Genomic DNA, 16,421 nt, shown 5'->3' with positions numbered 1-16,421 from the left:
AAGAAATATAATATAACTGAAACCGCGTAGACCAGACTATGTGAGCAAAGAAGAAATTAATATAACTGAAACGTCGTAGACCAGACTAGGTGAGCAAAGAAGAAATATAATAAAACTGAAACCGCGTAGACAAGACTATGTGAGCAAAGAAGACATATAACATAACTGAAACCTCGTAGACCAAACTAGGTGAGCAAAGGACAGTCGTGTTGGCCAGACTACTATAAACCTTTTTGAGTGTCGCGTATAGAAAAGTAAGATGATAAAAGTCCAACTGTTAGTATTGTATGTGAGAGTTTTGCTGTTGTTAGTTTTAGTAATATAAGTTACATAGAGCTCTAATGTATTAAATACATGTAATTATGCATTATTACGTAATTGTTTGTGACATTACTAATTTATTATATAAGATTGAGCTTGTTTTAGTATATTTTGGATGTACATAGCAAGCTATGTTTTTTCTTTAATTGTATTCTTGTGCAAGCTCATAGTTAGTTACTTAACTGTATTTTTGAACTGATTTGTTATTATTATGTACTAACTGTTTTAAAGCGTATACATAATAAATAGAATTTTAATATTGTAAAACCGACTATGAACATTTAGTAATCAAATATTATTATTCTATTCTATTAATCTGTTCGCTTAGTGTTATGCCCTTCCGATCCTAGAAAATACCATTTGGTCCTACTTCCAATTGCTGTCGGCGACCCAAGACATGATGCTTCGTTGGCTCCGTCCCGCTTTATTCCGTTTGGTGTACTATTTAAAGGCACTAGCTTATTCTTGCTCACGAATAACTTTAGATTATAAAAATTATTTTGCAAATATGTGTGTCATCTAATTAAACATTAAAATGTTAAACCTTTTGGAAACTCAGGGATTTTCTGTTATGTTTTTAACTCGCTCTTAATTATAATTTGCTTAATAGAATAATTAAATATTATTATTCTATTCTATTAATCTGTTCGCTTAGTGTTATGCCCCTCCGATCCTAGAAAATACCATTTGGTCCTACTTCCAATTGCTGTCGGCGACCCAAGACATGATGCTTCGTTGGCTCCGTCCCGCTTTATTCCGTTTGGTGTACTATTTAAAGGCACTAGCTTATTCTTGCTCACGAATAACTTTAGATTATAAAAAATTATTTTGCAAATATGTGTGTCATCTAATTAAACATTAAAATGTTAAACCTTTTGGAAACTCAGGGATTTTCTCTTATGTTTTTAACTCGCTCTTAATTATAATTTATTTCCAAGAGTGATGTTTTTGGTTTAAGGGACAAAAATGTATTAAGATTATCCTTGAAACTGTTGTTAATGCACTTAAAAATGTGCACTTATATTGTTAAAAATACCAGAAATCAAACTTACAATATTATTTGAATAATTAATGAGTCTTAATTTTTTTTTTCAATCGGAATAAATTATTGAGTCTCAAATGCAGCTCTCTTTGAATATAAGCCGAAAGCATTTGATTTTATAAAAAAAGGATTAACAACATAGTGTGGGGAAATATGTACTACATTGTGGCAACGTTTATTTTAACTGGTATTTTAATGATCGGTCAGAAAACAAAATTATAGTATTAATAGTTAAATCCGCTAATCAGCAAATTAATATATATTCCATATAAACAACACGAGGCATAGAGTATAAAATCCGTAGTAAAAGACATGTACTCGGTTAGTATCCACTCTTAGTGTTGAAGTGAAATGGTTTCTTAATGACGCCCGCAGACACGGAACTCATTGTGTGATTCCGAGGGTGTGAGTGTTTCCCACAATAATATCTCCCTAAGGTGTAGTACTGGTGCTGCTCTAAATTGCGTTTTTGCAGAATCATTCATAAAAAATACTCTCATTTAACTTGCTCACTTACTTATTATAATTAATTTGTATAACAATCCCTTGTACACCTCCAAGTAAATACATATAAACTGTAGTAACTACTACACGTTATTTGTATAAAATAAAAAGTAATAACTCTTCACCGTCCTAATAATATTAATGGCTGGGGTATAAGTTTAAAATCAAGTAATTGTAATTATTTAGATTGTGACTAAAAATCTATGATATCAAACAAATACATTTAATTATTTTCTGAGTCAGAAGCAAGAATATTTCAAATCATATTGACTATTGAAATGTGGCTGTAATATTATGGCTGTTTTATTTGAATATTTATTTATAAACTTTAACTAAATTTAAATGCAGAAAAAAACAAATATTTTAATTACAACTTGTTGTGCAAGCCTGTCTATCACACATAGAGTAAGGAACGAGCGTCATAGCATGAAAAGTCAATTTTTTAAAATCTTTACTTATTTGCGTTAGTTTTTATGAAACGAAATTCACGTTACCTTCAATTTCATTTGTGTAAATTCTGATGTAACCTATGTGCTCACAAATACCCGTTCTGCTCGTTACTTACACAAATTACACTTTACTTATTTGAGTTAGTTTTATGAAACGAAATTCACGTCACTAAATAAGATTAAACGCACACGGAATGTCGGGTATTGAATGTTACCTACCAGCAACGAGCGTGGGATTCCCCCCTCTCGCATTAGTTTATAACACACATTCAATCACAGAATTATTAAAAAAACACGTTTTACCGAGTAATGCTTTAACGTTTGTAAATGTAAATTACATTCAATTTCATTTGTGTAAATTCTAATGTAACCTATGTGCTCACAAATACCCGTTCTGCTCGTTACTTACACAAATTACACTTTACTTATTTGAGTTAATTTTATGAAACGAAATTTCAGTCACTAAATAACATTAACACACAAGAACTGCCTGGTATTGAATGTTACCTACCAACAACGAGCGTGGCATTTCCTCTATTGCATTAGTTTATAACACACTTTCAATCACCGATTTATTAAAAAAAAAAACATTTTTTACCGAGTAATGTTTTAACGTTTGTAAATGTAAATGTAAATCACATTCAATTTCATTTGTATAAATTCTGATGTAACCTATGTGCTCACAAATACCCGTTCTGCTCGTTACTTACACAAATTACACTTTACTTATTTGAGTTAGTTTTATGAAACGAAATTTCAGTCACTAAATAACATTAACACACAAGAACTGCCTGGTATTGAATGTTACCTACCAACAACGAGCGTGGCATTTCCTCTATTGCATTAGTTTATAACACACTTTCAATCACCGATTTATTGAAAAAAAAAAACACATTTTTTACCGAGTAATGTTTTAAAGTTTGTAAATGTAAATGTAAATCACATTCAATTTCATTTGTATAAATTCTGATGTAACCTATGTTCTCACAAATACCCGTTCTGCTCGTTACTTACACAAATTACACCTTACTTATTTGAGTTAGTTTTATGAAACGAAATATACATTACAATACTCTAAAATATACGTTATTCATATACAAATTTATATTTAAACTTATATATTAGTTTGGAGATCTGAAAGGAACAAATAAATCAATGTGATGACATCTAATGTATCCAAAAGTTCATCTGAGTATTATAATAAAATAGTTTCAAAGAGAAGTTCAACTGTTAGATATGGAGCAAATACGAGATGTCTTTATTCAAATCAAATATTTCACCTGAAGCATTAAAACTAACTTTTAATGACACAAAACTGCTTTCAGAAATAATTGCCTTGCGATCTTGTCATTTAATAAAGTCACGACACATTCCCTTAAGCATTAAATCATATTTCATATGATACATAAGGATATTGTCATCCTACTACGTTTGGTTCTTTGGTAGAAAAGATTCAAATAAATGTATGTCATTGCCTCAAATATTTTAATTTTAATAATCTATGTGTGGTGTGCATTATTAGGTTTTAGGTTACTTTGTTTTTAATATTGTTTAGTGTAAACCATTTATTAATAATTTCGATGGTCGTAATGCAATCAATCAAAAAAATGTATATAATCATCCTTAGTGATGATAAGGAAGATTATCTCATCCAATGGTATTGAAATCAACACGACTTTTCCCGATATAATCTAATATGAAGAGGTACATTTCAGCTTCGGTGCAAACATAATCGGTTTTCTATTGATTATTTGGGCACTTGGAGAGGAAATCTGATGTTGGGAAGAAAAGCAGTAAGGCCTTGGTTGAACGAAAGATGCTGTTAGCATTCTACCTAGCTGCTATGATCAAGATGATAAGAGTTTACCATCAGGTGTACTCGTATAACGTAGTTTTGAATAAGTTAAGCTAAAGCATTTGAATGAACAATTAAAATCATACTTGTAGGTGTTAATAGCATAGACATGAATTGACATGAAATATTACTTATTTTTTTGAAATATTTGAAATGAAATATTTATCTTTTATCTTAATTAATAATAATATTAATAACAGTATGTTTAATGAGGTCAAAGTGTTACGAATCCTTATAGGATTTAACATTGAGAAAATTTAAAGAAGCATCCATTTGAATGCTCTAAACTTTAAATATAGCAAAAATGCTCTTTAAAAAAATTTGACAGTTATTCTGTTGTTTTTATAATATTTGTAAATATGCATTAAGAATTTTTTTCAAGTACAACCATTTGATAACTGGAACTAATACTAAATAAGCTTTAATTGGATGAAGCGTAATATTTTATTGAGACGCTTTGAACGGAATCGCTATTATCGCAAATAAGTCTCATTTCCCCTTTCACATTGATAAATATTAAACAAAACAAGCGAAAATTCCCAAATGACAGATGCTAGACGTTTAGATGTACAGTTAAGAATATTAACATTGCCGCCTACTATAAAACCTTTAGATTTAATTGTAAATTTTCTCAATTAGGAATGTCAACATTATGAGCATATCTTTGTTACTGAAGGAAATATTAAAAAAAGTGCAAAGAATAAAAAAGTTTTCAAATTATTTTTTCTACCGAAAATAATAACGATGTACAGATTGTTCTCCAAATAAACTAATTCGAATGTCATATTGGAAAATGGCGGCAGTTTTCGAAAGTTGTATGTACACGTTTTAAAATGTCTCAAAAATCAAGTAAAGGTTTCCCATTTAAAGTCTGCTGTCAGATTTATAGTTTCCAAGTGTCCATTTAAAAAAGCCTCCTTATGTAGGGAAAAACACATATATTCGAATTTTACATCCCTGCAATTGAAAGAAACTCCCCGAAAAGTATTCTTTACAACTGCAAAGGGAATGTCATCCTCTATTGTCATATAATGTCAGATGTCACTTGGGAGTCTGTCACAGAAATTTCAGAATTGCCAATATGAGCATTATTTTCCATCTCACTCACTGATCCAGGACAGGTTCTAATTTAGATTGTCTGTCATTTAGATTTCTACCTTCTTTCCCCAGAACACTTATGTATTGTTATATATATCAGCAATAAAATTAATTATAAACGGTGATTGTGCAACCGGTTGACAGAATATCAACTTTTGTTTGCAAATTTTAGGTAAATTTCCAAGAAATCTTCCTATTACGTTCACCCTCACGACGAAATTCCCAGTAGATATTTTCCCAAGAGTCCAAAACAACCATCATCTGAACACACGTACGCACGCACGCATGTATGTATGAAAGTATGTATGTATGTATGTAAGTAATTTTTGTACATTATGAAATATAATGCGAGCTTTTTAAAACGATAACTGTCAAAATAATTTAACTATCCAGACTAACATGGTATAAAGACAGTTGCTTCAAAAAGGCGGCAATCCAAAATTTAGGAAATCAATAGTATAACTATGTTATTTTGCATTGTAAGGCAAAATTAAAGTAATTTAGGATTCTCAAGTCAGGTATATGGTTTCCAGATAGCGAGCGTACAAAGTTTTTACTAATATACAACATTGCGGGACTAATCGAGAACACGATAACTACGATAGTTCTTAATAAATTCAGACTAAAATTGGTACAGAGTCAATGTTTTACATAACTTGGATGAGTTCGTCAGCCAGTCTTAACCAATAAAAGTTTTAAGATGGTGGCCATTCACCTTCGAGCAGAATTTTAAACTAAACTAATTAAATCCAAACCGATACATTTCATACATATACTACTAGCAGTTGCCCGCGGCTTCGCACGAAATTTCCTGTTGAAAACAGTACACTATATTCACGTACTCTTTTTCTGTCACATTCTAAACATTCCTGAGATTTATAGTCGTTCCTTCGTGAGCCTCTTGGATGCATTATGAAGTATGTACCATATTTCCTGTTTCTATCTTTCGTGGTTTTTGCTAGGTGTTGATAAGTTATTCAGTACAATTAATCTATATGGATGAATCTCGATAAACTAATTAGGTTATAAAGAATCAAATTCGGTCTGATAAAATTATTTTTTTTTCTAAGATATATCCAGTATTATTATGGAGTTTGCCTTGTGCTCCGATCAAGAAAACGTATCAACGAAAACCAATTACGATCATAAAGAGTCTTCTTTCGGTTTTTTTTTTCATTTACCTTCGATCTAACCAAATTCGATTACCTTATGTGCAAACATTCACGGCTTTGTACAATAAGGTGGTTTTTATAACAGCGTTTAATAGTATTTTTATTGCATTAGATAGTTTATCGATCAATGGTGCAAATCTAAATTAAAAATTAGGCAATAATTTCTTCTATGCAATTTGCATTACACTACTGATCAAGCACTTAACAATAATACTTTTCTAAATTTTAAATGTAATGTTTCTGACTCTTTGATTAACTTCAGCTGAAATTGTTAACAGCTGTTAAGTATCAGTTCACTTTGTGTTACGTATCGTAGCGCAGTCTGTCGGATCCAACATTAACACTCCAAAATCAACAACAGTTTAGAAATAAAAATTGACTAAATAAACAATTTAAATTGGACCGAATTGTAAATCTAAACCATTCTCGAATCACCTGAATACACACAAACAAATTTCTTTAAAATCGGTCCAGCCGTTTAGGAGGAGTTCATTGACACACACGCACACAAGAAATATATATATATATATATATATATATATATATATATATATATATATATATATATATATATATATATATACATATACATATATAAAGAAGATCACGCAATTACAAAGAAACAGTCCTTGTACTGTTCCGCTAAAATAGAAATGGTTTGCTCTCACGTTTGTATTTATTTAATTACTAAATAAAATTAGGCGCAAAAGAATTGTCGTATATTGAATGTTATTTATCAATAACGAGTGAAAGGTTTTTCTCTACTGCATTGGTTTAACAAACACTTTCAATTACAGCTTTGTTTAAAATATCACTCAGTGGTGTATAGCGCTTGTGTGCATTAAATTCGTTTACATTTGTTGTACTCATCCAGAATACTTTTAGTATATGTCTTCATGCGATATAAATGAAATAAAATACTATTTTTAATTTTAACGAATTTGTATGAAAATATGAAATTTCCGTACAATACCTTCGAATTAATCATAATCAATCTTAAAAGTTAAAAATTATTAAATTAATTAAATTACTATATCTTTATTTAAAGTACTTAATTAAAAGTATTAATACACTCTGTTTAGTTTTTGATGGATAAAGGCGGAGGGATGGAACTCGGGACAACTTTCTAGGAAATATATTTGAACTTTTTAGTCACTGTTACATCTTTTCCCGTTTCCCAAAATGGGATTTGGTGGGAGAGGGGGGGGTTCAACTTTTTTTAAATGTAGGGACCCATTAGGTACCGCCTCATTTGAAAGGTCTTGATAAAAGAAGAAGAAAAACGGAAAAAAAACTAGAGCTTTCTATCCCAATCCAATACAAAATGGCAGATCATTGAAATTAATTAAAAATTAATTCAGCCAAAACATGGACATTCACATTCTCTGACTAAGTCACAAACCATAATTCTTGGTATCATAGTAGGAAAGTTTCACAACTTAAGAAATCATCTAGTTATACTGGTCAGTATGTGAAGTTTTAAACATGGACATTCACATTCTCTGACTAAGTCACAAACCATAATTCTTGGTATCATAGTAGGACAGTAAAGGATTTCAAAACTTAAGAAATCATCTAGTTATACTGGTCAGTATGTGAAGTTTTAAACATGGACATTCACATTCTCTGACTAAGTCACAAACCATAATTCTTGGTATCATAGTAGGACAGTTTCACAACTTAAGAAATCATCTAGTTATACTGGTCAGTATGTGAAGTTTTAAACATGGACATTCACATTCTCTGACTAAGTCACAAACCATAATTCTTGGTATCTTGGTATAGTAGGACAGTTTCACAACTTAAGAAATCATCTAGCTATACTGGTCAGTATGTGAAGTTTTAAACATGGACATTCACATTCTCTGACTAAGTCACAAACCATAATTCTTGGTATCATAGTAGGACAGTTTCACAACTTAAGAAATCAACCAAGTTATACTGGTCAGTGTGTGAAGTTTTAAACATGCAAGAGGCGCGAGATATCTTCATTCAAATTAAATATTTCACCTGAAATGTGTACCAACTTTTAATGATACAAAACTGTTTTCATAAATAATTACTTTGTTTCCTTGTAACTTAATAAAGTTAAATATCTCATCCCTTAAACAAAAGTCAAATCATATCTATTTCAATACACAAGGGTATATAGCTGGGGGTTCATTGTCAGAAATATTCGATTATGATGTTTCCACTCATTGTAATTAATGTTATTGTAATTATTGGTTTAATTTTATTTCATTATTTAAATTATTAATACAATTTAAAATCAATAATTCCAATCAACCGACAATACTCAGGCCAAGTATTTATTTCACCGATATCATCCAATATGAACAAGGTATATTTCAGCTTCAATGGAAACATAATCGGTTTTATTTTGATTAAATGGAACTTGGAGAGGGAATCTGATGCCGGGAAGAAAAGCAGTAAAGCCTTGGTTGAACGTTATTTTCCCATGAGATACAACAGAAAAGAAAGAAGCTGTTACGTAACCTGCGGCCATGATTTCAGACTAACGTTTAGCTTCAGATTTTCTTTTGAAATTGTTAAGCTGAGGCTCTTTGAATTACAAATCAATATTTTACCCAGAAATACTTAAGAAGCAGATGGATATATCGCAGAATTGAAATATAATTATAATAATTTAGAAAAACTGATCGTAAACTTTGGAACGTGCACAACAATTATAACTCAAAACTTGAGCACTCTTTTTATTATGTGATATTCAATTTACCCCTTTGTTTGCAGAGCTACACTAAATCATCTCTCGGAAATCTTAACATTTAGTTTGGAAATTAAACTCCTATCTGTTCGTTTGATTGTTCCAAACGGTATAACTATACGATAAAATAAGTTCAACAGTATGCATAAAGATATGGAGTACTTAAAAAAAAAAAAAAAAAAAAAAAAAAAAAAAAAAAAAAAAAAAAAAACAAGCAATAAATGTTTCAATGTTTGTATAATAACTTTTGTGTAGTAAAAAATTGCGCTGAGAGTCAAACACTATTGAAATTGCTGTCACACTATTAGTGCACACTATGTGAATGTTGTCTTCTATGGTGGCAGATCACTAGTATAGTTCAGTTGATAAAGGTAAGTCAATTCAGACGTAACTTAAGTCTATTTAGGTACTTTATTGTAAGTTTCAGTATGATGTTAGTTTTTAAAAAAGTAGAAAGGAGGCAATGTCTAGTTTCTAATTAACGGTTGGTATGTTTTTCTAACTTGATACAGAGCTATTAAGACCCAAACCCAACCTAAAATAAAGAGACTTGTGATAAAGAGTGGTATTGTGAATACATACTACGGTTTTGTAATTCCATGGTTGGGTATGTTTCAGTATTACAACGTCGAGGCCAATAAAATAAAGTTATTTTTTAGTTAATTTTTTGCGTGGTTTTGTTTTGTTATTTTATTTTGTTAGTTTGACAATTAGTTATGAGATTTTGTGCATTGACAGTATTGCAATATAATGTATGTTGTTGTCTACTAAAAATTAATTTTATCTCCGTGTATTATCTTTATTTTTTTTTGGGTGATGGGGAAGGTGTTCGCATAGCGCAGGATCCTTGGTGAGTTTATGAAACATAGACATCTGATATTTCTTGTTCGGATATCTTACAATATTTCAGATTTCAGGAAAAATATTTCTCCCGATGTATTTAGTATGTACTTATTTTCTCCCCCACACACAGGAAATGAAAAAGTCGTGTGCGTTCGTTATGCACGATCAGTAGTGAGCAAACAAAAGTATCTGGTATACAGGTGTGTGTAGTAAGCGAATACTTAAATAAGACTTTTCCTACTACGTTACAAATTGTTAAAGAAATTTTATCCCCAAAGCACTTATAAACCGGCTTAGCTTTAAATTTAGTAAGAATTGCTTATTTTAATTCATTAATGTGACTAAAACATAACAAGTAATTAAATTGCTTTTGGAAATTTATTGCAGCTGAGCTATAACTCAGAGTTGGAATTGAACGGACGACCCTCTCCGATTGCTAGTCTAAATAAAATAAAACACTGAGATATGCTGAAGGGCATAGATATATAATTTCGCAATATATGAGAACTAATTAAAAATAACCTTGGAATAAGGAGATTAAATTCACTCTTTAACCTGTTAAATAACGCACTCCATAGTATTTTAAAATCTCCAGCCGTTATTGTTCTATCAATAAAATGGTTTGATATAACACACAAACCAGATACCATGATGGTTTGTAAAACCATTATCGGTAACATGGTTCGGTATACAACATAACAACCATACACAACTATTTTAGTAGGTTGATTATAGTTTCGGGGTGTCTTAACTTCTCAAGAAACTCCTTAAAATTTCCTAAAAATAATTTGTAGCACTATTTTCCACACGAGAAGTACAAATATGAATGATTTACAATATTCTAAGTGAAACAACTCTCATGTATGCAAAGTGCCCTTGCGTGAGATTGATCTCACTAACCGCTCAGTAATTGATTAATAATGTATGGTAATTGAAAGACAAAATATTAATGAGGTTGAAGTAGCTAATAATGTCGCTAATTGACCGGTTGTAGTAGGTCGGCCTAATTAAATCCCCGCGCCTCATTTAAAAAGTGATATACAAAACTACTCAAGCTTATTATAATGTAATTGAAAGATTAACACTTGGCACCTGTAATGTGGTAGACGGAAAATCTGTATATTCTTTAACAAATTTGAAGTAGTCAAAGTCCAGTAATTGAACGAATAGTAAATTATTAGACTATTTAACTTTGTAATGAAAAATATTCTTACTGACGTAATGAAGATATTTATTCAGTACTATTTAAGTTCGTTTTGATTAGATCGAAAAGCTTAGACTTTGAAAGAGAACAATGCTAAGAACCCTTTTCGACATAGCCTTATAGTCGAATGTAGATTTTCACTTGTGGCTGATTTACTAGTTATATTTATGCGTTATTTCTAATGAACACCAAAAGGATTTGGATCGGGCGTGAGGATAAAGTAATATTTATCAATGTCATATGCTGGTTGATAATTACCAATGTCTAAAATATGAATCTAAGTGGTCTGCGAAGTGAGCATCATGGGGCCCACTATGATTTTATACTTTCATAGATCTAATAAATGAATATACTAATACTATATAGCATTCATTTAGATAATTCAAATGTTATCACATATGCTATGATTCTCAATTGTTTTTATTTCACTCTCCACTTAACATTAATTTCCACAACTCACAAATGGTAAGTGCTATTAATAACTCGGTCGAAAGTTAAATTTTTTCGATAGTGTTTTCTACCACTACTAAAACCAGATAAGATATGGAGTTAACAAAAACCTTACTACCCAGCTTCCCTGGAACGGGTAACAATCTTGAACGATATTTTAGCAAACAATCTGCTTTTAAAATTGTTACCTAAATAAAATTATCTTAACAATGAAATGGGATGTGCACAGAATATACCTAACTAGCAAAAACCATACAACCCAGTCGCGTTGGAACAAATTTTTGGACCATTCATATACCCTTAGTCATTCATGGTAAAATGCATAAAGAATCTTTTCAAAATGTATATAAAGTAAACCAATACGAACAATTAATAATCATTCAATACGTCATCAAAATTAAGAAATTTAGAAAAAGCATGTGAAATTGTCACAATTTCAAAATTTCTTACGGATTGAGTATTTGATAATTAATTTAAATAATCTGGGCACTTATCACATGAACATGTTTTTTTATATTTCTTTGAATATTATATTTATTCATTTATTTATCTCTTTGTATTTTATTTTGTATTTATGTTATGTATAAAATGTTGTTAAATTGTACCTGAAGAAGCGTAATGCGAAATACATAGTACATCAATACTAATAGTTTTCCCTTTTTCTATATATACATATATATATATATATATATGTATATATATATATTATATATGTATGTGTGTGTGTGTTTAAAAAATTCATTGATTCACAAAAATTACTTGCTCAGCCGGTATTCATGTGAATCAATTAATTTTTAAAATTAAATTAGGCTATTTATGTATAATTAAATATCTTTGGGTTACCCCTTTCATTGTACCCATTACAAGAGGTACTTTTGAAGAAACTCACTTAAAAATTGTGTTTTTCTTATGATAAAAAAAGAAAAGAGGACAGTTCCTAAAGCATCTCTGAGTTAAAGAAATTACTAACCCTGATACCTATATTTTTGTGTTTTGTATGAACTTTGTATATTTTTTGTAGCATACAAAATTTAAACTTTCGTATAATCTGTACTATTATATTAAAATGTAATGGTAACTGTCCATTGGTCATGTTTCTGTGTGTGTTACCCAATCACGTACACAACTACTGGACCGATTGTGCTGAAATTTTAAATAGAGATTCTTAACACATGTTAAAACACTTATATAGGTCTATTCATATTTCGAAAATCTGCCCGGGATATGCCTCACTAGTCTTGAAAACTCCTTTAATCCATTAACTAATATCACATATTATATTTATGAACTTGACTTAATCAGAAAGTAAATGTGTTCTAATCGCCTGTCATAGTCAAAAATAATATGTATAATAATGTATATACATTTAAAAAAAGTGATAGTAAATGTTTGCTATTATTCACATGTCAAAGGCAGTTACACCTTACAAATGTAATGTTACTTTGTGTGAGTCAGTTTTCTTTTGGAGGGGGGTGTTTAAACAACTACAGTAAAATGCTATCATTTATAACTTCATAAGTGTGTTAACTGAAAAGCTAAGGCATTTTTGCCTCCCTTTAGACTTACAATATCTCCAAATTATCCTAAAATAGTTCGATTGTTACGGAAATTCTGGAGCTATTCAATAAAAGGTCATGGGTATTGGAATAAAATTTTACAAATTTTAGAGCTAATTATTGAAAACACTTTCGCTCTTCGATGTCAGGGCCCATTTAAACTTGAAATCTAAAATGGATCAAGAGATTAGAATATCTTTAAGCGACTATCACTATCTCAGGTTTGTTTATAATGACATTTAAAAAGAATATGCTCAGGGTATCTTTGTTTTTCAAAATAAAAATGAGTGCGAAGACGCGGGTAACTGCTAGTTTATAATTAATTTGTAACAACTCAGTTCAACAAAGCGTAGGCTGTTTAGCTGTGTTGTTTTTGTTCTAATTCTTGTTACCAATCCTACGAGTTCCATTCTCCCATTTTACTTTTACTCCGCTAATTAGTTAGTATTGTTAGAATTGTTTAGTAAACAGTTTCCTTCATTAAGGTTGTCTACTAATTTTATTAAAGAGAAAAAGAAAAAACTTTGCTCCGGAATCCTTCTTCCGTTAAAAAGATCTATCATTTAATACCAAAGTCATCATAATTTCAAGGCACAAAATTTAGGTTTTAGGTGGTGATTAGTATTTTTTCCTACATCGAGGCATATAATTTGCATATGAATCACTGAGGTAATGTTATTTTTATTAATATGCGTCATAACTGATTTGTATTTGTATGGCATTACTTGTAACATACATCTATGTTATGTGCATAGTAAATAGAAAAAGTCTTAAAATGTGATGTATGTGTTCACATAATGTTTATATGTGTTCACGGCAGTAAAATTCAAAAAATCTAGTTCCGAATATTTCAAACAAAAAAACCCAATATTATTTATTTGGAAAATGAATGTGAGAAATTTCTCGATCAGAATAAAAATATCTCTTGGAAGGCAAATTTAATAATGAGATACTTTTATGACTTGTTTTTATGAAGTCCGTTTACGTTCACTAATTATGTTTCCATACCGGCTTAAAATAAGAGTTATGACATCAATTCCGAGCATCTCTTGCGATTGGGTAAGCTGATATTTCCATTACAACATTCCTTGCCTTAATCTTATTAATTACAAGTAAGCACTCGTAATACAAAGATAAAGAGAGAAGCGACAGGTCAATAGAGATGATTCTGTTTTTAAAGATACTTGACACAATGTAAACGATGTCCACAACACAAAATATTTTATCGACTTAGATTCTTATCGTTACTTACTCATAGTACGGTATTTACCTTTAGATCAAATTCAATTTTTTTGGTTTCTTATCCTTACTTTAAACCGTTAATCAATAAGACAACGTTAAGTTACTATTAGTATTTCTTCTAGTAGTCTTCTTGGGATCAAAATCACAGGTGCGTATGAAGTTACAAATAGGGATTTAAAAACTATAAGAATAAAGTTAAAGTTTCCGCATATATTAAAATATTTTAATGTTAATTTTTTACATTTTTTATTGATTTAGTACAAAAACACAACACAAAATATTGTGATCTTTAAAAAGTTTAAAATGTGTTGCCATTTCATAAAAAATCCTGTAAAACTGGAATTTTTAGCTAATTTTATACGTTTTGTTCAGATAAATGTATTTTATCTACATTATTAGGCCGGAAACATAGTTCTTCATCATATTAAAGGATAGATAAGTTAAGGCAGATTTTTCTGAAGTCTTCCTCATAATACTTTTCTTGAAGTAAAAGAAATATAAGAAATAAAAATCTTAGGATTGAGATGATTTAAGGATGCCTTAAGACACTCAGAATAATATAATTAGTAGAAGACGGTCATGTAGCTCAACGTGTAACAACATTTTTATTAATTAAAAACTTTCTCGGTGATTTCTAAAACATTGCACACCGTTGTATGAATTACCTATGGTAAGATTCCCATCTCATGTAATTAATTTTCCACTTTTTTAAGATTAACAGAATCGCTATACCCCTAAGGAGCAAATAGGAAAAGTTAGGAAAGTAGCGCTACCTGTTACGTATACGAGTGAGGCGAGAGCGACGACGACACATAGCGGCAGAGTGAGCGGCGGCGACATGTCGACCAGTGTGGCCCGGTGGTGCTGACACGGGGATATGTACCCGGCCGCCCCCTCAACACCTCCCACTCGAGCGTCAGTTCCGCGCTAGAATACTCAATTTGGGGTTGAAATAGTCTCACTGAACTTTTTATCTTCTCAATAGTTCGATTCGAATAATCCAAAGCTAGTTCACTAATTTTTCAAGTCTTGCGTTTACACTGGAAAAAAGAATTTGCGCAACTACTGTCGCATAATGTGAACAATGATAAGCAATTTTATTCACGAGTGTATTGTGAGCATCAATGAAAAATCTGTTCACACACGACAGTCATATCTCAGTAACTTTATAATTTAAATTTTAACGTTAAATGACACTGCTCTCCAGTTCTCGCAAACAACTGTCCGACACCACTCGCGTGAGCTTTGAAATTGCACATAACTGATTATAAGAGCTAACTCTGAAATTGGGCATTTTGAATGTCCTAACACTGAAATTGCGCAATTCCTTGCAAATGTCAACTCAATTTTACACGTGTTGAGTTATAAATTCTGTCTAACTTACGAAAACCCACTAAATGAACCATAACAGTGCAAATCAACAGTTTAGAGCATTTTTTGATTGATATATTACAAAAACACAACACGAAATACTGTGTTAAAGCGTCAATGACATTAATGAGTCCCAGCATTTATAATATCTTGCAAATTCGTATAAAATCTTGTAAAACTAAGTTTTATAATATTTAAAGTATTATTTAATCCTTCATGCATTTTATTCCGTAGATGACCTGGTGAGTTGTGCCTGAACAGCCTTGGCTGATCTCGTGTTTTTATTTTTTATTTTTTTTTTTTTTTTTTTTTTGTAGCCTTCACAAATGTGTATAATAGTTATGGTAACTGTCTTTTTTTGTAAATTCAATTTAATATATTTATGTTATTATTATCTACCTAAGTTATACAATAAAAGACGCGAGAAACATTTAGAAACGAATTCATTATATTTAAATGTTGATAGTGACCTAAACAATTGTATCTATCTGTATATAATCACTAAATTATATTTAATGATTATATATAATTATTTAATGATTCTTTCATCTAGGCGGCGCTAGTAAGCTTAGAAGTCACGTTTGAATCC

The 16,421-nt window shown here is 30.5% G+C and overlaps 1 protein-coding gene across 5 annotated transcripts in view; it reads right to left on the bottom strand.

The window, feature by feature from the left end:
- LOC124354999 overlaps positions 1 to 15,319 on the bottom strand; it is a 146,440-nt gene extending 131,121 nt beyond the window's left edge. For all 5 annotated transcript variants that reach the window (XM_046805858.1, XM_046805861.1, XM_046805859.1 and 2 more), the window contains exon 1: positions 15,235 to 15,319. In XM_046805858.1, coding sequence (XP_046661814.1) covers positions 15,235 to 15,301 — 67 coding nt within the window. In that variant the 5' untranslated portion in view covers positions 15,302 to 15,319. The remainder of the gene's footprint in view (positions 1 to 15,234) is intronic.
- Positions 15,320 to 16,421: the final 1,102 nt, after the last annotated feature.

The sequence above is a fragment of the Homalodisca vitripennis genome, chromosome 2 (genome assembly GCF_021130785.1).
Source record: "Homalodisca vitripennis isolate AUS2020 chromosome 2, UT_GWSS_2.1, whole genome shotgun sequence".
NCBI lineage: Eukaryota > Metazoa > Arthropoda > Insecta > Hemiptera > Cicadellidae > Homalodisca > Homalodisca vitripennis.
This window is presented reverse-complemented; position numbering and strand designations above follow the sequence as displayed.